Source organism: Colossoma macropomum, unplaced genomic scaffold (genome assembly GCF_904425465.1).
Source record: "Colossoma macropomum unplaced genomic scaffold, Colossoma_macropomum, whole genome shotgun sequence".
Classification (NCBI taxonomy): Eukaryota; Metazoa; Chordata; class Actinopteri; order Characiformes; family Serrasalmidae; genus Colossoma; species Colossoma macropomum.
In genome coordinates, this window is record NW_023494806.1 from 25,122,252 (window position 1) to 25,147,489 (window position 25,238).

General features: G+C 37.6%; 1 protein-coding gene across 1 annotated transcript in view; it reads left to right on the forward strand.

The window, feature by feature from the left end:
* The window catches only part of cfap299 (cilia and flagella associated protein 299), a 116,107-nt gene extending 92,065 nt beyond the window's left edge, over positions 1-24,042 (forward strand). The window contains exons 5-7 of the mRNA XM_036598259.1: positions 5,523-5,665; positions 19,263-19,392; positions 23,595-24,042. Of these exons, the coding sequence (XP_036454152.1) occupies positions 5,523-5,665; positions 19,263-19,392; positions 23,595-23,696 (375 nt within the window). The 3' untranslated portion in view covers positions 23,697-24,042. The remainder of the gene's footprint in view (positions 1-5,522; positions 5,666-19,262; positions 19,393-23,594) is intronic.
* The last annotated feature ends 1,196 nt before the right edge of the window (positions 24,043-25,238 follow it).

The window sequence follows — 25,238 nt, forward strand, 5'->3', positions numbered from 1 at the left end:
CTGTTTGTAATGAGGGGTAAATGGTACATTGGTGGATATGTTGTCCTTTAAAAATTAAGAGATTAGAGCTTTGCAAAATAATGACTCAGCATCATTTTTAACTTGCAGAAATCTGCTTACAACATGTTGAAAATCTGTTCAGTACCTTAGTCTAATTTGTTTGTTCATTTTTTAATTTTTGCACTCTGCCCATGACTGATTATGATTAGGTAACTGATTGGAATAGGCTGACAATATGTTCAGAAGTTTTAAACATTAAAGCAAAAGTTTGACCAAAAAACAATGTACAGTTTTTCTCTTAATCTAAATGTAGCTGGTCACCAGACGTTCAGATTCAAGTCAGCAACTTGGATGTAAGTCGTTCTGGAGTCGCATGTTGACTGACTTGCAACTCGACTCAGACTCACCCTTCCCTTGACTGACTCGTGACTCAACTTGGACTCGAGACGTAAGACTCATGAAATTTCAGCCTGAGAAACACGAACAAAACCAGTTAAATCAGAACTGCCGACCAGAAGCCAGTAAATGTTTCATTTCCAACCTTAGGTGTGTGAATTTGTCAGTAAGTTCTGCTATAGTCATGCACAGTCATTACTGCAATGCTGTTCCTCCTAACCTTTGTGTGGGGGGTTCTTTTTCACAATGCAATTCTTGCAGATAATAATAAGACTAAACTAAAATTCTCTACTGAGGATTCAAGACTCCATTTGCATGAAGCGACTTATAAACATCTCTAATCACCTAAGACGTTTAGTGTCTGAAAACTGCTACTTTAGCTTTTTTACTGGATCTGTGTGGCTAACAAGTAATGGAAGCTTATGCATACTGGCTAGCATCGTGCAAGTGTGCACATAAATCATCACATATTTGCCTAAAATTGTGTAGAAAGCCAATGTGAATCAGAATCACAAAGCATTTTCTTTTTATACTGTGACATATTTCCAAGTGAAACACATACAAGATAAAAAAAAGGTCAATTTTGATATCGGGTTAACTTTAAAAGTGTGCTTTTTTGAATGAGGCACAATACAGGACAGCAATGAGAACAGACCACTTACAAATATCAGCCTTAAAAAAATAGTTTGTTTAATTCTAAACGATAAAGAGACGTTGATCATGTATTAATGAATTATGACCATATTTGGCACATAAAACCACACAAGTGTTATAAGTGGACCCCAAGAAAAAAATTAAAATACAAAAATGTAGGAAATGGGTGCTTAAGTACTCTTACATAGAAAGGACTGTGTTGTCACTATTATCATCCCACCATGAGAGAATTTGTCTGAAATTCTGAGACTGAGTTGGGTTCACCTAGCTCCACTTAGTACTCAAGGTTTGTACAAGTCATCCCAAGCAAGTGTAAATCTGGTAGATCCCAACAGAAGCAGCGCACCTCAGCACATCTGGTTTCCACCGCTGCATCTATTACACAAGCCCTACTGTGAAGTCACTTCCAAGTCAAATAAGCAACCCCCCCACCACTTCCCACCCCCCAACCCCTGAAGAACACCTAAAGAGACACAAGAGTAAGCCTGCCAGAAAAAGGACTAGGCCCTCAAACATTCCTGTCATCCAGGCCATGTTTTCATTACCCCAACAAATTTACACAGTTGTTAGTGATGGCCCGGGATTCCTCCTAAAGCACAACCCACCAATAATAAACAGAGGCCAGCTGACACCCTCAGACACCTGCGCAAGCCTCCCTGACAGTGCAGGATTGTTCCCAGGGTGAGGTTTAGGAGGGTGAGGTTTGGGTGGGTGGGGAGTATTGGGGGGGTTAACCAGCGGGCCTGAACGTTCCTGTGAAAGAGGGTCCTGCCACTGTACCATCCTGTCACTTGCTTCACAGATAAAAACGCTTCAGTGGAAAATACTACCGCAGTGAAATGCCCTTGTGAACCGTGCAGTCGTGTGATAAAAGCTTTTCAGTCATTTACCTTTTCGTGCCATTGTATTCAGTGGTGCTTTATCAACAACAAAGGCTGCAAGCCACCTTTTGCATCCATTGTGATTAGATATTTACAAAACAAAGTAGTCCTTGATATCTGTGATAGAGCTGTATGTAAGGTGTATGTAAATATATTTTTAGCCAGGAATCAATATTTTTAGCCAGGAATCAAACTTATATTCATGCAAATTTTAATTCCAACTGTCAGGACACAATTGAGATTCTAGAAGCCCAGTGAGCCTATTCTGCAGTGGGCCCCCTCGGCCTTTCCGCCAGTACTTTTCTGACTCTTCCATTCCCACTACAGGTTAATGCTTGCTGATGTCACACAAGCCAACCTCTTCTACCTTTCTTTAAAGGTTTTTAGTGCAATAACTATTGAATGGTTGATCGCTTGTAATGCTACAGTGCTTTTACAAAAACAACGCCCTCCACTCTTGCCAAGTACATGTTGGTTCCTGTAGTCTACATTATAATTCTTCAGAAGTGTCCATATAATTCTCAAATTCACAAGAGGTAAACATCCCTGTGCCCAAGTTTTTGAAGCGAAGGTCCTCGGATTTGGTTCCCTCACTCTCAGTCCATCAGTGCTTAGTTTCACCGGCTGACTAACCACTCCCATTCCAACTCCGCCCCAACACCTCCTCCTCATCATTACCTTCACCTGTTTCTCATTTGTGGACTCATTAGGACAAAGATATATAAACTGCCTTCATGCTCGTCTGATGGCCCTATTTCTAATTACGGTGTCATAATTACAAAGACTTTGCATTGAAGTGCTTTGTAGTCAGAAACATGGAAGATATCAGAAAGTTGTTGTGCATTTTTGGAAAAACGTACTTTGGTACATGCTTGATGTTAGTATGTTGCTAACATTTCCCCTGTAAGAATGTACATAATGCAGCCAGTGCTTAGAGATTTAAGCACATGTCTGTGGCCTATTCAGTGACTGCTAAAAGTTGCATTTAGAAAAATAAAGGATTTTCAGCAGTCACTGAAACCATTCTTTGCTCAACTTTGAGCAACATATTTATACATACAGCATTTGCACTGCGGAATGGTACAGCAAGCTAGCAATGTAGGCTAGCAAAACAGAGGCAAAAAATAGTGAGGGATAAACTTTAATACATTGATTTTTTAAAACTGTCTGTGTAAAATAGGCTATAGAGAGACTGTATCATAAAACCATGTACATGACCTGGTTTTAGTAGTTAGCGACGCTGCTGCTGCTCAGTGCCTCAGCTTTTGCTCAGTACTCAGGTGTGCAGCATTTTATTTTAAATGAAACAGCTTTATTTGAAATTGTCTGTAGACAATTCTGTAGAGCTGACTGCTGTGTTTCACATAGCATGGGTTGTGCATTTTTGCACATTATGAGTCACCAAAGAACAGTATTTCTAAAATCACAGTGTATGTCTGGCTTTAGAGGACATTCAACTACAACTCAACCAGCCAAAAAAACTTTAACAATACAAAACGTGAGCTCCTCAGACTAGCTTTGGATGTGATTTCCTGAGACAGATGAGGAGCATGAGAACAAAACTATGAAATACTTTTCTTAGAACTGTGCACAAGCACTTTTCTGATGTAGAACGGAGTCCACTCTTCTCCATTTTCACTGCAACACTACACGATCTAAGGTAACTAATGTAGCATAGCTAGCTAATGCACTTCATTTAAAATCAGCTAGATTTTAAAAAAATTAACAGTTAAGGTACATTGCACTCTTGTACACGAACTCATTTATTCTAAATAAGTAATTCATTGGGGTATCGGACTCAGTACTGGCGAATGCTTAAAACGTACTCATACTACAAAAAAAATATCTTGATGCTTCCATAATTAAAAGTATGAGTTGATTTTCATTCTGCCAGCGGAATGGCCTCTAGGGGTCTACAAAGAGGTTAAAGCCAAAAAAAGGAATAAATGTGAATGACAACAATGTGACTAAATAAAGTAGTTTTCTTCAGTATACTTGAGCATAAGTAAAAGTATTATAATTTGAAAATACTTAAAGTGCAAATTCATCCATTATTTTATTTTAGTGTAACTGAGAAAATATAATAGTAAGTGTCCACTTCTGATTAGTTGTGGACCTGTGTACTCTCTCTCAATGTAATGCGATGCAACTTAGAACTTGACAGCAGGCTCAACTTGATTTTTAGGTTTTATCGATGCGTTTCCATTCCCTTAAGGAAAAAATAGGGCTCAATCTTATTCAGTAATTTCTGCAAATTATTTAGTAACTATTATGAAACTAAATGCAAGTTAGATAGTTATGACTTATAAATATAGAGGCAGTTTAAAAGGTTAAAAAAAGAATTGTGGATCATCCTGATTCAAGGTAATTTACTCCCAAAAGTTTACTTTAGCTAATAGTAAGATGCAGCCAAGTCCTTCTGAGAGGAGAACACCTGTTCTCCAAAACTACTTGACGGAACCATGCAGTTCCATTGAGCCGTGCTTTTTATTGCTTTGACTCATGAGTTATGAGGGCGAAGGTAAGCTTTCCACCATGGTGTAGCTGTGGGCTGGAGGGGTTTTGATTCCCTTTTCTGCGATCGAAAGACGATCTGCGCGCCTCGCTCTTCCCACTGTATTTCTTAGCCCCCGTCTGATGATTTCTTTTCAAGGATGACGGGGGAGCACAGAAGCCACAGATAAGGTAGATGGCTCGGCCCCTGGCCAGCTGCGAACCCGATAGCATCTGTTTAAAGTATATAAAGAGGAGCGCCCTTCCTTTTTAAGTCTGCAGCACTAGTTATCTCACTTTTATCCCGCACATGTAAGGCAATCCACAGATGGCCGGAGTTCTGACAGAAATACAAATGTGATATCAATGACTGTAGTTGGGGGGAGAAAAAAAGAGACAAGGGGAAGGTTTCACAGGAGAAGTGTGACTCCCTCACTCTGAAGTAAACACGCAAGCCAAAACAAAGCTCCTCTTCACAGCAGACGTTGTTGTAGGTCATTCTTTCATCATTATCATCCAGACAAAATAACCACTGAATGTTCTCCAAACAGCTAAATGTGTATTCTGTCTTGAGCCGCCCTCTATTGTGAAGGGGATATCTTTGGCATCAGAATGGCTATCTCATGGTTGTCATCTGAGCAGTGTTTTTTTTCTCTTGAAATTTGTACTCTCCACCTGAACCATCTGAATTTATAATCTTTAATCTCATGATTTTTTTTTAAATAACCATTTCAGACAATAGATAACAGTTGTTAAATATTTTTGCAATTAGCATCTGTATTATAGTATCTGTGTACTGGATTGATAAATCGACACTAAGCCATTTACAGAAACAAGAAAAATGTTTTGTATGAATTAAAGTTTGTTTCATTTGTTTCTGTCACTCGAATCAGACTCTCAGTCATACTTTCAATACTTTTATCAGTCTGATTCTTCATATAGTTCATACAATCATATGGTTTCAGTGTGGGTGCATTTCTAATGGATACCTCCCATAACCATAGGTGTAATGTTTTATATATCACTCTTTTCTCCATTTTCTAAAGATAGCATATTAAAGATTATTTATACAGCATGCCCTGCTGTTTTTCTTTGCAGTCCATCATTTTCGTAAGGGACCGCAATTCTCGTGGACAGGAAATATCTGGGTATATAGACTACTCCCACAGACTACAGTTTGAAGACTTTGAACCATATTTCAGCGGAAAGAAAAGATTTTTGCCAAGACAGACCGACTTAAGGTAAGCCTTCTCTATTCTTATTTGCTCAAACTGGACTCCAGTAACTACTGTTGAGTTAAAGCTTGGCCCTTAAGTTTAAGCCTTGCATTACTATATCTATTCATATTCAGATATACTTGAGCAACAGCAGTCAGCTGAAGTACTGCAACACAAAACAAAACAAAAAAAAACAGATGTTATGGGAATATAGAAAGTGTAAGCATCTCTGAATTTTTCTTAATTTGGTGTCTTAGAGATGACTTTGGTGGCTGTCAACCAGTGTTGCACTTTTTTTAGTCTCTCCAATATGGCTCCACAATATATCGATAAGTAATTAGTATTGTGGTATTGGCAGTATGTAAACGAACCGTTGTATCAATGTGTTCTGAGCATCCTGAACAACCCTACAAGTTTCAAGGGAGTTTCTGTGGATGTGGATGTCTTTGTTGGATCACATTCATGTGATCCAACAAAGAAAATAACTTGAGAAAAAACAATTTAATATATAGTAAGGCGTTCTTTCAACTCTTTCAACTTACAGAACTGTTCAATTTAATGAGACATTATAGCACACAATTCATTATTTTAGAAAACTAGGAGTTTTACAAAACAAGGGGTGGGAGTTGATCCCAAAAGGAATCGATTCCCCACTTCCAGGCTTTCAGGAATCGAGAGTCGACTCCAAAGCTTTGCACTTAAATCCATACCATGACGTTCAAGTTTGCCTGCATCCACATGCACACAGAGTATGATATGAGATATTCTGCTGTCACAGCATAAACAGTCTAGTCCAGTTGCAGTTTACTTTGGAGAAGTGGGAAACAAAGTAAAATGCAAAACCGGTGCCGAAATACATCTACTCACCTGAAGGAGTCGTCAGAGGAGAATCGGGTACAATTTAGCTAGCCCTCATCATTCAACTAAGATTATTTAGCTAGCGTTAGCTCTCCGCGTTTCCTTTTTTAAGATCAAATATAATTAAAGTTGTAATCTTTTTTTTGGCAGATGTTTTTCTCTGTGTCTTGTCGTTCGGAATCAAAATAATTGTGTGGAATTGACTCTTGGAATCGGATTTAGAGTCTAGTCAAAAATTTCTGGAAACGAACAGCCCTACAAAAGACACTTATTTTGTTTGCTTGCGAAAAGTCACACAATTTGGATACATTTGGTGTATTTTTTTGCTGTTTAATGTTAGCATGGTGGCTAATTAATTGATGTTTCCAACCTGCTTGGTTTCAAATAGCTACAACAACAGTGCAGCTCTCTATTATAGCATTTTACACTGGAAACTTGGCATTATGTAGTGAATCTAAACTCAGACCTGAATTCATTTGGTTGAAAGCAATTGTTATTAATGTTTCATAAATTATGGCCAACCTGGCAACTGTTGCTACAGAAGTTTGTGGGCGGAGCTCAGACAGGCCATTTGCAAGTATCAGTATAATCCCAATGTGGTAATTTATCTATATTGTGCAGCTTTATTGTCCATTGAATTGTTGTGAAACAGGAAATACTGTCTGAGGGCAGTTTGTACATTGACCTTACTTCCGCCATTCACATACTCTGTGCTAAGCTTCTCAAAAAGTGCAGGCTAAGCACAACAAACCCCAAAACACTTAGCTCTGTTTGGTAGTCATCTGAATTAAAGCTAAACATGCTAAGGGTATATTTACTTTTGCACTACTTAGTTGACAGATTTAGTTTAGAACGCCTGCTTGAATAGCACATCTAGTCGACTTGCATTCAAACCTAGCAAGGGGCGTTCAATACATGCAATGCAAATGTTCTGTAAGAAAGCAGTTTCCTTCACGTGTTGGCAAGGATTCATTTGAAGCTTCACACATTCCATATGTGCCTACCCAGTGGCAAAACTGATACATTTCAAACATGTGCTGAAAATCCCATGAAAATTGGTGCTCTTGGAAAGAAGCACTTACTTTGTGCATGGGTGTTAGTGTGTGTGTGTGTGAGCGAGAGAGAGAGAGAAAAATAGAGAGAGAGGTATATCATGTGTGTACCCATATGTGGAAAAGAATATGCCTAGAAATAGGAACTGTTTTGATCTCTATTTTAAACTCTATTTCAATAGAGCTGCATATTCAGCTCCCAAAGTTATCTAGTAAAAGAGATTACTAAATGATGGTTTGCAGTAAGTTAAAAAAAGTGACAGATTAGTCTGTTTCAGCCTTGAATTGATGCAGACACACGCACACACTGAATAGTCTAAAAGACCATTAGATCTTTTATATTCAATTAATTCATTATATGTTGATACAGAGATCTTGCACACATACAGCACTGTACAAAAGTCAGAGACAACCCTTTGTTTATTTTATCTTTCAGTCAGAATGGCTATTAAGTACAAATTATTCATTTTTTAGCATCAGAAAAAAACAAAATATTACAAGATTTTACTGCAGGAGGTAGTAAACTTTTAAGGCTGATTTGGGGTGAGATTGACAAAGACTGACCAAACTTTTTTGACATGAGATAAATTTATTTCTTTGTATGCTAACCTGAAATAGGACTGAGGTTAGATGAATTTTGACATCTGGAAAAACTACAAAGCTCGGTGAGACAGAGATGACACAGATAAGCTTACAGCCTTCGTTGTAGTCTTTCACAAATAACATTAGTGAGGATGTACACTCTGCTGTTAAATTTTTGTTGTTATCCCGTTAGCCGGAGAGTGTATGCATCTTTTTATCTCTTTTAGCTTTTGCCGATGAGTAAAAGCCAGTCTGAGATATACTGTTGTCCAGTCTCTTGCTCACTCACTCTTTCTTTTTTCTTTTCTTCGCTTCCTTCAACAACGTCTTCTTCAGTCTCTTCACAGCCTCTGCCATGTCCATGCTGGGAATACTACTACTTCTTATAGTTAGCTGAAGACCTATAGCTGCTGGTGTGTGACGTGGCGCTGTAAAGCATTATGCAGTTCTCACGAGAGGTTTAGTGCTGGCTCCTTCAAAGTTACGTAGCTCTATAGCAGACATTTTGGACCCAGAGTGGCAATGACAGAGATGCCATTCTCCCTATTATAAGTCAGGGTACCACCAAAATGATTTTGAATGTTATTTTCAGGTAAAATTGTTATATAATGTTGCTTTAAGCACTGTTTATTTATTAAGGTTGGTCTACCAGGTCCTGCATGGTTGTTATGGGTCCCATTTTCTCTAAAACTTTTAATAACGTTTTAAACTCCAGGTTTGGAAGCTCAAAGTTTTTCATTTGTTTTCCTTTTGACTTATCCTTCATTATAAATGGATTATCCAGATAAAATGGATTTTCTTATATCTCCTCAGAAATATCTCCAGAAACATGAATGGTGGTTTTGACAGGGTGATCCCTGACTTCTTCACAGCACTGTATGACAAAGCAAATGTAATGTAAGAGGCAGATAAAAGAAACTGATTAATAATAGAAACAAGGGCATGCAGTGTCACCGATGTAAAGAACTGCCCTGCATGGAAAGCTATTTGACTACTAATGGATGTTTTTTTTCTTCTTCTTCTTTTCTCTCCTTCTCTCTCTCTCTCTCTCTCTTTTATGTGCTTGCATCATGAATCCATTCTTGTATCTGTGGTAATTAGAGAGTAAATGTTTGAGTTTTGAATAGGTTATCTATTCTGCAAAATCGAAGGTCTAGATGTTATATAATCGGAGTTCATGTGAAAGACGACATGCACACCTGTGCTACTGCAGGACGCCAACACAGTCCAGTGTCCTCCCAATTCTAAACAGTGTAAGCAAAGGAAGTAAGTGCACTTTAGAGCAAGCTCCTGCACCCCAACCCCCTTCTCTCCCTTCTCCTCCTCCTCCTCTCTCTCTCCCTCTCCCCTTCTCTCCCGGGAAAAATAAGAGGCAGTGCTTGCGGTTGCCACTAACATGGAGCAGATGAGTCCTTCCCCATACAGATGCACAGCTCCACACCACAGTTGGACTCTTTTCCTCTCACCACAGAGAGAGAGGGAAAAAAAAGCTATGACCACCAGCCGAGGACATATTCATATCCTTTGCTAGTGCAGGCAAGAATGTGTAGTTAAAGACAAAAGAAGTAAGACATAAGAGCTTACCAGTTATCAATGTGTAATAGGACTGTCATAATTACTTGATCTAAACTTGATTTCTAGAGATATATATATATATATATATATATATATATATACACACACACACACACACACACCATACACACAAATATATATACACTTTGCCTCATTTGAATGCAAGTTGAGAATTTTTACGTGTCTAGAATGTAATAAACGTAATAAACAAAAACTTTATGGTCAATTTACTCCCACCGTCCCCCTGTGTTTTTCCCACAGTGATCGTCCAGACAGATGTTTAGATGCACAGCCTCTTTTGGTATATCCAATATTACCACGTGTGTTTTGTGTGTCTGTGTGTGACTATGCACATGTGGACACACACCTATGTCCCTACATATGCGCATACACGTAGGTAGTTTGTGGCAGTTCTGTGCTTGAAGACCTTTTCTTGGACAAATACAGGGCCAAAACCATCTGGTACCTACCAAGCTGAATTTCTGCAGTGCACCTGTGGCTAGGGTCAACTGAGCTGCTGTAAAGATTGCTGTCCTGCTTTACTGAGGATAACTCATTCCAGACACATAGATCAATGCCCCAGTTTGCATGATACCATTGTCCATAAATCTTCATGGTCTGTGACATCTTTCAGTTTTGTGAAGCTTTGTCTGCACTGATATGGAAATAGTGGGCCGATGCAGATGTTTGATATCTTTCATGCAAGTGCAGTCATGCTAATAAACATTTATAAAAATCGGACAAAATCTACCTAAATTAGCACTGCAAAGAAATATAACATTTGTTTTCCATAGGGTTACAAATACAGTTCACAGTGGCAAAGCTGGAAGACCTGAAGGCCCTTGTAAGGAAAGTTAATAAGAGTGAAAAGATATTGACTTCAGCTCAATATTAAGAGGACTAAGGTTATGACAAACGCTAACTTTACTATTGATAGAGAAGAGATAGAAGTGGTTAAAAGGTTTTTGCCTGCTCAGATCAATTACTGATAAGAAAGAATCCTCTTGGCACAAGAAAAGTTTTTGTGCAAAAGTTATGGCACATTTTATATTTTATTTCTTACCAATATGTTAAACTTAGCAAATAAATAGAAACTGTGCACTATCATTTGCAGAAAAAATGTTTACTATTTTATGTTTATTGCCTGTAGAGGATGTGTTAACTTATTTTTACTTAGAAAATCAACAAATTAACAATCAATAAAACATAATTTGATCAGGCTTCTTCAAACTTTTGAGTATGACTGTAGCAGTTGCATAACATGCAGTTTTGGACAATGGCAAGATAATATAGCTATCTGATACTGTTAAACTGCTATATGTGAGCATAGATGTCTAAAACAATCATTAAATATTTGGTATCATGTTATAATAATGATAGTTCATTAGACATCTATTAGCTCTTACTTCATAATTAACTAATCAAGAACTCATCAGGTGATTTATTCATCATTAATATATTAATGTTACTTTATAATAGACTTATGAGCTTTTACTCCACAAATAAGTGATCAGTTTTCAATTCATAATCAACATCATTTACTAAACATGAATTTAATCATTAATAATAAAATAACAGTCTAAATATAATAATAAATGTACTTCTTTTAAGCTTTGTAATTATTTAATAATGAAAGAATCAGAAGTTTAGACATTATGCACTATTAGTGAATATGTTATGTGAGTATTTACATCTGATTTTCTTGGTCATGTTTTTTGCAAATGATGTATAACTTGTATGTAATAATATGTAAACTATCTGCAAAATTTTTGCAGCTTATAATCTAAAGTGTAATAATAATCTAAACAGTTCTTTTTATAAGTATATATAATAGCCCATACATCATTTACAAATTTCTTTACACTAGAATAGGAGACATTAGTCCATAAACAAACTCAGTCAACACGCTTATCTATCCTGCCTTGACGCAACCATTTGTGACAGAAAACCAGGCCACCGTTAAGGATGTAGGAGTGAGCTGATCAGTTTTATTAAACTTAAGGCAAAAACAAATACTGCAAACAAAACAAGCAAATTATGCCAGACAAAGGCAAACTGAAACATGAGAGCTACTTACACCAAACACAAGAACAGCAACCACCTGAGAAAGGAGGGGTAACTAATTACTAATGAACAGTAGTGATAAGGCACGACTACATGGTAGGACAGAGAAAAGGAATGGAGCCAGGAATCACTTCAGATTAGGGGCTGAAATTTGTAAACCACAGTAATGTAATGGTTTACATTTGTCTTACAGAGTAATGTTAATATAGACATTAATCATGAACTCTAAATAAATCATTTCAAAAAATAATTCTAAATAAAATAATTTCTCTAAATAAAATAATTTCAAACAATTAGTTCATAATTAGTTAATTATGAAGTAACAGCTAGTGTATGCCTTATAAACTAGTATTGTTATGAAGTGTTACCAAATATTTTCATAATTAGAACTATTATGTTACAGAATCCGTACTTGTATGCCACTGCTGTAAATGATCACTCATAGCTAAAACATAACATATATAACCCAGTGTGGCACTTGTTCAATGAAAACATGTTTAGAGTTAAATTTTGTCAAATTATTCGACTATACGTTTTTAATATTTTAATGTTAACCACAAAAATCTCACAATCAGTAAGATGTTTTTCACAGAAACTACGACAGCTAAACTTCCCCCCAAAACACTTTGAGGGGTAAAAAAAAAAAACTCAAACTGAAAAACATTTTTTCATTGGTTCTCAGGAGATTAATACAGTAACCATGGAGCAGAAATGTACAGATTTCCTCTTTTCCTTTCCCAGTACTGGGTTTTATAGTAAAGACATAGGTCTATTATTAACAGCTGAGTTTCCATGAAACCCAGGTTTTTCGCACATTTGCGAGGCAGTGTGGGTGTGGTGCCATCTCCATGGTTGATGTTAAGCATTTTATGTTGCTTGGTGACATCTCTTCAGGGACAGTGAGGGGCCACAAGTGTCAGTGAACATGTCCAAATCGCACATATGTGTTGCGTTGTTTATGTGTGTTTCAGTCACGAAAATGAACAGACGAAAAGCTGTCGAGCGCCTGGCCGACCTTCCAGCCCACTCTGACTCAAAAATTTAAAAGCTCTGGAACACTATTCTGCCCATCTTTTCATGTTCTCTGTTAAAATATCTCACATCTGTCCTGTTGCTTCGACCCAAAAGTGAGTGGCTCACCAGTGCATAAAAGTGGTCAACCCAAAAATGTTAATTGCTATATGGCGTTTCAGTATAAATAGACACTGAAAAAACCTTTCTAAAAAAGAGGAAGTGCACATGTATCTCTGCTTCTAAGATTCTTGCGAGATCATTTTTGTTCTGTATACATTTGAAGCCATATGGAAAGAAAGAAGAAATTCCCTTCTTTTGGGAAAGTCAGGGCTGACCATTCGGGACATTACCCAGAACTAGGATGTTTGATCTAAACTGCAAATGGAGCATGGGCTAAACTTATGATTTCATGCACCACTGTATACTCCCTCCGCAGAATCTAGATTCTAGTGTGAATGCCTGCCATGTTTACTGTAAAGGCAGTGACTCCATTGGCCAACCGCAAGTCAGGGAAGAAAGGTCTTTCCTGTGATGCAGGATGGCAAGAAGGGACCCTTCAAGGATGTTTAATTCCATCCATTACTTTTTTGTTTAGTTCTTATTTCCCTGTCTTTTCATTTGAAGCACGCTTTGTTTGCTTTGGTGCTAACACCAGGTCCCATGGTTTCTGGTCACCTCAGCTGGTTGAGAAGGAAACATTTAGGCCACATCTTTCTGCTCTCTCTTGTTCTTTGTCTCTGTCCAATCTGTGTTAATAAATTGGAGATATTTCAAGATGTTACAACCATAAGATGAGGCCTCTAGAATGCTGGAAAAATGGACGCTAATCCACGCCTCTTTGTGCAGCTTGATTTACTCACACAGGGTGTGCGAAGAGGAACTGGTCAAGCCTTTGGGAATACAAGTTGCATATGCTAATTTCTACAAAGATTCTAAAAATGTATGGTATAATAAACCAAAGTTATAATGATAAATAAAGGAACCATACTAAAGTTTATCTTTCTACTTCTAATATGTACACGATTTGCACAGATATATCTTTAAATTTCTTCATTGCTGCTTTTACTCTGCAATATCCTTCTAGATTAATAAAGTACTACGCTCTTAAAAATGAAGAGTTGTTTGAAATGATGCCATAGAAAAAGAGCCACAGAAAGCAGTGGTTCTCAAATCGGTCCTCAGGGAACCTCCCCAGAACCTCCATTTTTTAGCTCTATCTCTAAGTGTCGAGTTGTGAAGAAGCAAAAATGTAAACTCTTCAGGGGTCCCAGAGGGCCGATTTGGGAACCACTGCTCTACTTACTTTGCAAATAAGCAAATTCACGGCACTGAAAATCAGAACTACGTTCACTCTATTTTCATGTTCACTCTGCATTCATGTATTGTATGTTCATTTTCATGTTGAAAGTAATAAACACATTCTGATGAAGTTTATTTTGCTTACTCTTTTAGCTAAAAACAAAATGCACCGCTTTTTAAAATAAAAAATTTGAGCAAATAAGATAAATGTGGATAATTGCAACTAACGTGACTTATTTTTATTGCTGACAGCCCTAGAAATAGGTGAAGCTTCTTCTCCCTCCAGTCTAACTTCCTATAAGTTTCAATCGCTACTTTCCATGTCCTGTGACAAAGTCCTATCTCTCAGTCCTACTTCTGCTCATCACAGAGAGGCCCAGCCTTTTGGCCTACAGTCACACAGTTTCTTCTCATAATACTACCATATGTTGAAGGCAGTGTCTGAACTCAACACTTATAATAAAAGCCAACAGGCAATTTGCTCCAAGTCAACGAGGTTGAAAAACGTTAGCGTGTTCTTTGCATTGGAACTAAAGGTGGTTCTTCTGTCGCTTTGCTCCAAAGAACCCTTCTGGCACCCCTACTTACATAAAATTAAGATGTTTTAGCCACACTACAGTTCTGTCTTTCCCTTCTACAATCTTGGCAAAATGTTTACACATGATTTGTGGGCGAGTTAAATGCTTTAGCGTCTAGAGAATATTTTTATGACCATTATGCAAATGCCTGCATCTTTATGCTTCACCAGAGACCGCTACTGAAACAAATCCACCAAAGACCGGCGCATCTGCCAAACGAAGCCAGCATCTGAGTTTGCGAACGCTCACGAACGGTGATTTATTCGTTGGAGGGTCAAGGTCATTAACATTTTACATCTGTTGTTTATAACATGTTGGACAGTTAAGCAACATTACAGAACTACAAAATGTATTGTGGACTGGCTGGGCGCCAAAGTGATATCATGATCTAGAAAGATTTGGTTAATATGCTGTTGCTCTTGCTCTCTCTTTCTTTTTCTCTCTCTCTCTCTCTCCTCAATGTGCCTCTCCCATAGATTTATAAAGGGCCTCCTCCCTGAGGTCCAACTTTGTTCTTGGACCACAAACTACTGCTTGGGAATAGCTGAGGTCCACTTGTGCAACCCTCAGCGCCTCAAAGTGTGACATTTGGAGTTGTGTTTCTGCAAAGCAGCTGTCTTCCAGCACTTCGGCTAGTGATGAGAACCACTAACAGGGGCCAGCCTGTCAGTTTTGGACCAGGCGACTCCAATAGCCCCAATGTGCATTCTATTATCACTCGTTTTGTGCATCAATAACAGTCAGATCTGTTCTCACTGCCACCTCAAATGGGCTGCCGCAGTTCAACTTTATCGTGATTGCTACGGACAGCAGAACTTTCAGGGGTCTGTATGCTTGCCGTATGTGTTTCACCGGCTGGTGCTCACTTGAAACACTTCATTTCAAGCCATGGCAGAATCTCATATTTGAAAATAAACCTCTGAAACAGGAAGTTTGTTCACAAATATAGCTCCGCAAATAGCACAAAGTCTCCTTAGCCAGTTCGGAAATGTAGCGTGTATGTCAAAATTCGGTCCAATCTACACACCAAATATTTGCTCATAGTAGTGCTGGCACTTTACAGTGTTAAAAAAAAGAATTAAAAAACTTCCTCCTGGACTTAAATGTAAGTGGTAATGTTTTTATATTGAATAGAACCCAACAAATACGATTAAAATGATCATATTTTTGTACCTTTTTCCTTATGAAAGACCATTTTTACTTGAAAATCTTAACATGCATGCTCACTTTCCCCCCGTTCACTTTATTTGCTGTTACATTTCTGCTTAAAGGGGAACAGATTTTTTAAAATGTATGCATAATTCAACTGTTATGAGTCATTCAGAGAGGTTTAATGTGAAATGGTTCATAGTAGAGAATCTTACAAAAATCTTCTACAACGCAAATATGACCATTCAATTTACTTTCTGAAATTAATTTACTTTTCCAAATGACCAGTGAATCTACATGTCTTGAGTTTTTAATTACATTATTGTCGGAACAAATCTTCAACATGAAGTAACTTTACAGGAGAAAGAAAAAACATTCTTAACCTCCAGTGTAAGTTATAATGGAACGAGATGTTATTCAGAGTAAGTTTGCTATTAGTCCATTCACCATGAAATGTTAACAATGTAGAGTGGTATTTTCAGATTATGCTAAAGAGTAAAAACACAAATGGAGATACAAGGTACAGTTCTGGCAGCAACAATATGTAAATGTTGATAATAGTAAAAAAAAAGGGGTGAATCTAAAAAAATAAATAAATAAATAAATGACGGGTTTCATTGGAAAATGCATTGTAAAACACTTTCAAGATTTTTTTTTAATATGTTGTTGGGAGTGGGCTGTTTTCCATTACACCTCAGCTGTGTCAAAAACTGTTTTTTTATCCAAAATTGTATTTTTGACTTGAAACCCAGAGATTTGTTTGAGTTCTGTTTTGCCTTGCAGCATCCTTGCAACATGTACCTCTCTACCCTGAGTATATTTAAAAGTTGATTTTACATATCTCTTTAGCAAATCTACACTCTTAAAAAAGGTGGTTCTTCAAGGGTTCTTAAGTAAAGAAAATGGTTCTGTACAGGGCCATGAGCACTCAAAGAACCCTTTGCACGATTAAAGGGTTCTTTGCATCGTGAAGGTGTTCTTCAGATTGATGGACAATGTGTTGTAGATGGTTCTATATAGAACTTTTTTGAAAAGGGTTCTATAAAGCACCAAAAACAGTTGTGCTATTGTCACAAGCGTGTATCTTAACAAAAGCAGAAGCCCTCTGGTGCTATATAGAACCATTTTCTTTACTAAAGAACTCTAGAAAAACCATCTTTTTAAGAGTGTATTAAGAGTATAAAACATTCATAACCATTTCATGTTATAACTTTCTGTAAAGTAGGCTTTGTGCTGCGTTTACATGTTGCACAGAAGAAGCCTCATAGTGGTACGTGACAGGCGGCAACCACGAAAACACCCTGGTGACAGTATCACTGGCGGAAATGGAGGATTATCAGAGCAGATTTAGCAGTGTCGATTCATCACTGAAGGTGGAAAAAGTCAGGATGATGCTCTGTACTGTACTTTTTTGTTATATAATACTGGCTGCACCTGGACTACAACAACGAGACCTTCTGCATCCGTGTCTCTCCAAAAAACGTTTTTTTTTTTCTCACTGCTGCGGTTAAGGGCAAAAGTTGGGAAATTTGAGCATTTTGCTGACCAGGGTGGTCAGCCACTGACAGTGCCAGAAATTTCACTGCTCTACTGAAAAACAATGGAATATCCAGCCATCACCTGTCCTGTCATAATGCAAACGTACCCTTAGAGTTATTAAAAACTTCAAATGTCTGGTTTCTAGCACCCCCACTGAAAATTCTTAATATGTTTTTAAAATGGAGCTTTTCACATCACACCACTCTGAATGACTTTGTTTACATCTTAACCATTTAAAAAAACAGAAATTGGTGGAATGCTCCTTTAAACCACATAAGACTGTGATGTTTCATGGTAAATAAATGCTGAATCTGATCTACTTGTTTTTTAGTCTCATGCATCAGTATGTTTATTCAATCTTATTGACGCACAGTTGCGTTCCACTTCATAGCATGAGAAATTATTAAAGGAAGTCCAACGCTGGATTCTTTGTATTGTAAAAAACATTACAACTTTTCTCTCCATAATAAGTCCCTTGTTATTTTTCCTTCACCCATGACCCTGGTGTGCGTGTGCAAATGCTCTCTGTTGTTTTTCGACTTGTGTCAATAGCAGTAAGTAGAACAGGAAAGGTGGAGCCAAACGGATGCCATTTACTAACCTACCATTTATTTTGGAAACCAAGAGCCTTGAATGGATTCAATTACTTATTAGTTTTGAACGTTACCTTAACACCTGGCCTTCAACACAACCGAAAGTTCTCCACATCAAATTGGGAACAGATGCATCATTTCTTTGTATTATGAATGGCTCATAAAATGCATATGTCTTAGCCTTTTTTATTAAATGTAAAATTAGCTAATTTGTACATTTCATTACAAATGTTTTCATTAAATTTCAGCTATTAACAGGAGAAATTGTATATCTCAAGTCAATTTCTTATGGCTGAAAATATGTCTAATTAAAACTCGACATTGTATAAATTGCTCCGGAGGTGGTCAAGGATGCATGTGTACAGTGTACGAAATAATCCATGGTTTTAGGGGGGGTCCATGTTGGCTGGTTGCTAACTCACTTGTGATAGCTGCACTAGTGCTTGCTTCAATTTCTACAAAATGTTTGGTTTAACAACTCTTCTTCTGGAAGTGCTCTTTTCTAGTTTGGGAATGCAGCCTTCCACACATTAATTGAGATCTTAGACATCTTTTTGTCTTCAGTTTGAGGAATGAGTAACAATTTACTCTTTCCACCAAACTTTTGGGATATTGGACAAGTTTTCAGATTTACAAATATGCTACAGCATATTGTAAAATTTTTCAGAGGTATCCCGGGCATAGTTACAGTTGCTAGGCTGTGAAGGACCAACTGGGTGAACCAGTCTGCTACAGCGCCACCATGAGGCAGACCAATGCTGCATCTCTAGTTAGTTAAGAATACCAAAGACAGAGGCTCGCTGATTGTGGGTGAAGCAGACTAAACAATTCCCTTTCCCTGAATTTGTGTTTGAGCATCTATTTTACCCTAATAGACAGGGACCCCCCAGAATTTTGATTTGAAACATTCAGTGGGCCGAAAGGATCCCCCAGGACTCTGTATATTCCGCGCCTTGCATATGACCACAGAAAATGTGCAGTGTGAACGCATCCCATTGCATTCCAGACAGCGATAATGGACTGTCTAATCATCTGCATAGTTTATGTGTTTGTTTATAAGTTGCGTTCACAATCCATGCAAACGTTTGTAGACTCGACAACAAACACTTACTACTAATGTAGTAAAAGTGTGCAAAATTCTTCCTCTATTCACGAAATCTGATCACAGATCGAGACACATTCATAGAAACGCCTAAATGTTTCACTTATGATCAAAACAGATGATTATTCCAAGTGTATTCAACAGTGTTTAGTTGAGTGTAACAAACAGATGGTTATTTTCAGGCTTTTCATTATTATTTTTTATTTTTTTTGTTAGTTTCTACAACTGGAAAACACAAGCATCTACAATGAACGACACTGAAAACTACCAGGTGATCGCAGAACATTCATCCAGTTTACTCTTCAAGAATAAGAAAGACCGAAAAATCCTGAATGTCGACCCAGAGGTAAGAATGTTTGATAGGGACAATGGGCACTCACCACCTTCTGTGTACATTTATTTTAGAATTTGTTAAATAAAACAAATAAATATGGTTAAACACAGCTACATGACATCACTGCATAGTGCTTTAATGTTTAGCTATCTTAAATGGCTAGAGGAGGTATTTCTGAGGAGAAATATGACATAGCTATAGGATAATTCACTTGCATAAGGAAGGGGAAAGTCAATGGAAAATAAGCAAAAAAACAGAAGTTTCTAAAGTATTATTACACTGTGAGTAGACAAATAAGTGCTGCGTCTGAAAGTATGTGTAGCTGTCAAGTTGTCGTTAATAAGAAATAGAAATAATAAAGAAAAAATATGTACTAGAACATCAAAAGAGGACATCTGAGAGTTTATGGACTGGTGGCTAAACTTGTGATTGGAATTACTTGGACCATGACAAACAGAAAATGCAGCTAACTTCTAACACTGAACTTTGGAGGTGTTTACAAGAAGCATGAAAAAACAACACATGTTGAGGTAGACAATCTGACCCTGTCATTTTACTTGAGCCTTGACTTTCAGATGAAAGCATTTCATGGATTCCGTGCAAACTAGCAACAGGCTTCCACTGTTGAGTGCAGATTCTTTTTTTTTTTTAATGGAGGTTTATTTATTTATAGCAAATATATGAGCACCTAGATTTGATGGATAATGGACTGGCACTGAATTGCTGTGCTGTCAGTTTACATCCGTGAGTTGAACCCAGTTGAATTCCACTCCAGAATGAAGCTGTCACATCAAGCCATTCTGAAAGTCATGATGGTTGGAATCCAGACCAATCCAGAGTTGGGCAAGTGTCCTCAGACAGGTGCTTCCTCTCTCATCTCCGCACTGGTCTGATGAAGCAGGTGAGAATGCGTGGCAAATTCTGGCCCGGAAACCCGTGCCACTTTGGTTTCTGCATCTCCGTGCCCGGGGGCCATGAGGACGGACTATTTTAGTAAAAACAGCAGCGCTGCAGACGGGCCGCTTTGAACGCAAGCTCACCCAGGCTGCCTCGTTGAGGGCAAGATGGCAGAGGCGAATTCTGCCTGTGGTCGAGCACGCCCCGACCAGGCCGGCTATTAAAAAACGAGGGGGAGGCTCGAGAACCCAGACGCTGAAACCACCCGTGCACCCAGAAAACCCAGCCCAGGCCCCTACCAGCCATGACCTCACTGCCCATATGGATACATTTGCTCAGACAAAATAGCAGATCTGTGGAGCAGGGTGTGACTGTTTGTTTGCTTTTTCCTCTTTTATTTAGAGATCCACTGATATGGAATTTCTAGAGGAGTCAATGGAGTCGATACAGATAACAGATCATTAACAACTTGTTGAGGCTGACACTGATTTCAGTAACTGACAGTGTAAGACTTGATTCAACTTAAAACTGAAAAACTGGTTAATTTAACATAACCATGACAGCTAAATCAGACATGACAGTGACTGTAAACACTGACAGTAGAGACGGCATAACGGTACTGATGGATATTGCTATTAGGTGGATATCAGTAGAAAATCTTGGATTGGATATTGGAGGGGAAAAAGAAGTAATCCATTCCAATACTGTAACAAATCTAGCCTGAAATCACTCACAGAGTGTGATATGATGCTGGTAGCTGTGTACTACTCACTGTGGGGTAATAGAGTGTTTCAGTAGTTGATAGCCTACTTTTAGATGCTCATCTTAAGTGAAATGCTTCAATCAAAAATAGCTCATTTTAAAGCTTTTAAAGAAGCACAGAAAGAGAAAAGTGGTATCACTAGTTTACATTTTTTTTTAATTCTACATTATTTAGTACACCCACTTTCGATTGCAGGTGAATGTAACAGTACCAGCTTTGCTCAAAGACTCTTAAACCGAGGTTATGTTTTAGCCCTAATTTTAGCCTTGTTTCTCAATAGGGCAAGTCTGTGCTGGTTGGCTGTAGTCTGCAGATATTGAGGCAGCTGGAGTCGATTGTTGGGAAAGAAGATCTAGCAGTGTTTGAGGCACAGATCTGATTTGTTGCCTTATAATCGAAGTTAAGACAAATTGGGGTATATCAAATTTTTTGACCCAACTCTGATTGTAATCTAGTAGTGTATACTGGTCAATGACTCAATTTAAATTGTTTCCTCCAACAGCCAATGAAAACGAGAGCGTGACAGAGTAAATACAGCTAGAAATGGCACTTGTGTGTGGTAAAATCAAGTGCTTGTATGACATAAACTCTATAAACTACCACACTTCTCACATTTGACATCCATGACCTCATCCAAATGTATTTTTCTTTACCATGAAAGAGCAAACAGTGGTGAAAACAACAGCAACAGCAAGCTGATATAGCTAAATAGCTCCATTTTGTTTTTCGGCATGTATTAGTAATGGGAGAGTTTGTGCAAACTTGTGTACAAGTTTGGTTCAGTTTAGCAACAACTTACAAGGTGTATATGTGATATTTCAGTCGCAAAAAAAAAAACAACAAATCGCAGAATTGTGAGATACCAAGTTTATTTACAATCTGTTAGGATTGTATAGTATATCCAAGAATTTATTGATATAGCCATAGCATTTAGTGAGTTCACTATGCTCCATTTGAATGAATAACTGCATGCACAAACTGCACATAAGCAAAATTATAGATTGTAATTATCTGCCATTATTCCAATCATTTATCATCAAATAATATACCAGCCACAAATATATTGTGTGCCTCTACTTTTTTGGGATTTGTTCCATAAGGATTGCCAGCATATTGGAAATATCTCAGAATCTAAAGTCCATTTTTTCTTTGTTTAAAACCAAGTCTGAGTGAAGTATGCATTCATCCTCAAGTCTGGCGATTGGAGGTTGAACTCGAAAGTCATAAATCAGCAGTCAGCCTGGATGACGGCTTGTTTGTTTGTTTTCTGTCTATCAGTGGTAGGCCGCAATCAGCGTATTCATGTCCTTGTTGAACTCAGCAAAAGACGATCTTAAAAAATTCACTAGCGTAGAAGCCTACAAACAAGTGTGGTGTAAAAGTCCAGCTTGAACTTTAAGGGTGGATGAGTTCTATCAACCTGAAATCTTTTGACACGCTTTGCATTTAATAAGACAATACAGCTGGCTACAGATCTTTTTTTTCTATGTTTTTTTGGTGGAGGGAATCTATGAGTCACACCCAGACTCAAGTTTTAACCCTGAAATCGTTTAAGCTTCCCAAAATCAGAAGTCTTGGTGAGAGATTTTAATTCAAGCTGTATAATTTGTATCTTCACATTATACAAAAAGCCAATGTTTTAATGGATTCTGTGGATTCTAAAAACTGTACTAAATCAACCGAACAAGAAAATTATTCAATACTCATATCTAAGATAGCATTAATACAGTACAATACAATAGTACAGCACTGTGCAAAAGCCAGAGACCATTTAATTTCACTTCCATTCAAAACAGCCATTGAGTACAAGTTCTTAATTTTCAGGAGATCTTTTTGAGGAGATTAGATATAAGAATAAGGAAGGATAAAGGCACAGCAAAATAAGTAAATAAAAGGAGTTTCTAGAACTGGAGTGAAAAAATGATTAAAAGATATAGAGAAAATTGGACTGCTAACAACTGTGCAGAACCTGGTAGACCATCAAAACTGTCACCATCAGATAAACAGTAGTTAAAGCTTGCATTTTTGAAAGAGAGAACATCAAGCTCCACTCTTGCTTCAGATCTGAAAAAACCACAGGTGTTTCTGTCCATCCTTCCACTGTGAGAAGACAACTCAACACTATGGGTCTGAAAAGATGTGTAGCTCTCAAGAAGCCCTTACTGAGAAAAGGACATGGACAAAAAAGAAGAAAATTTGCAAACATTTGTTCTCAGAACAATGGACAAACCACCCCACAAAAAGCAACCAAGAATGAACCTTCAAGGTGTAGAAAAACATCCATGCAGATTTCTTTAAAAAACTGCAAGTGTCCCAAAACAATGAAAGCTGTAATAAAAGCAAAGAGTAGACATTTCACAATGAAAACAAAACTGATAAAATACTTAATTATACTTAAATAATTAAATGGCCAGGACTCACCGGTGGGTCCAAAGATTTACTACACACTTCTTAAAGCTAAAAATGACTTAATTTGCATTGGTAATTGAAAAGTCTAATTTGAAATTGTATACTTTTAATTTAGCATAAGCACTACTCTTCCTTATTCCTACAGGCATCATCACCTGGTGCAAACTCCTCCAGAACGTCCATCCAATCTGACCTCTACCATCATGTTGTCATCTATGACCACATCACCAGGAAGAACTGGGTCTGAGCCATTCCCTGCGGCACACACTGCACTTTCTCTCAACCTTAACAAGGTTGTTTTAACATGGTGAACTATTTAAATAGTGGCCTAGAAATACTGCAGAATATTGAACATTTTTCTTGTCAAAACTTTGTTTCATTTATTTCATTTTTTCAAAATTCTTAAACTTTCTGCTCATTTCCATATTTATGTACTTTTAGAAGCTCATCTTTAGTGAAGTGCTTTACTTCATTTTATAGCTGCATAGCTTTTAAAGAAGAAACTGGTTCAGGATAGGTATACTTAAGTTTTCAATATCGGTATTTGAAAAGAAAGGTGGTATTGCTATTTGTATGCAAAACATGCTTTTGTTGCCTTTACCCTTTTTTTTTAAATAAAACTTGAATAAAACCTTTTTCGTCATAAATTCATGATGTCTTCTATTGCCTTCCCAATGAGGCCTGCAAAAGCTTCAAGAGCTAGCAGTTACTCAGAAATCTATATTTGCAGCTATGAGAAATTGTCATTTTAAAATAAAAATCTGTAACAGAAATCCACTGCAGTGTGGTCGAAATGCAGTTGTAAGTTGACTGCAGCTAATGGTGCTGACATTTGCCAAACACATTCGTCAAACAGGTTGTTAAAGTAAAGCAACATTGGTTGAGGACCGCCAACAAGTACAGGGATTGTGAAGCAAGTAATAAAGAGCAGCACTGTGCTGAATGACAACGTAAACTGTACTATGTTTACAGCTTGAACAGTTCAGTTTACTTCTGGGTCAAGCTCACTCCCTTTCTTTACACACATCGTAACTTTGCACTCAATCGGTCATTATCACAGCTGTAATTAGGATCACATACCAATTCCAGTTAATGACAAGGAAGACTTTCAATGCTGGGTGGCAAAGAAACTTTGCACCCACAATTAAAGCGTTTCAACTCTGCCATTCAGCCACATGAATGCAGTGCGTGGTTTATAGTGTTGACGCTGCCCACTCCTTCAAAAGTGCCATCATTCAAACACCTACGAGGCAAAACAACAAAAGGGGGGAGGCTGACAAGTGTATGCCTTTACGGTGAACTATTGTGGATGTGCAAGTGTGCAGTTCGAAGGAGGGCTGCTTTTAATCAACTAAGGTGATTTTTGGCATATATAATAACAAGGGTAAATTGTTCTTATTCATTTTATGACTTTTCAAAGTTTAACGTTTCTGCGATTTGTGCCAAATTGATTAGATGTTCTATTTAGAACCATTTCATGCTTCATTGAAAATGGTTCTATAGAGCACCAAAAAGGGTTTTTCTATTGTTAGAATGTCAAGCTCGTAAATACAGAAGAACGCTCTTTGGTGCTATGTAGGACTATTTTAAAAATATTTTTTCCAAAAAATGTTCTATATGGATAAACAACACATTTCCCATCAATCTGAAGAACCACTTCACCATGCAAAGAACCATTTAAGCATGAAATATTTCTATATAGAACACATGGTTCTAAATAGAACCACTGCCTTTACTAAAGATCCCTCGAAGAACCAACTTTTTTAAGTGTGTATCAAAGCTTCATTCT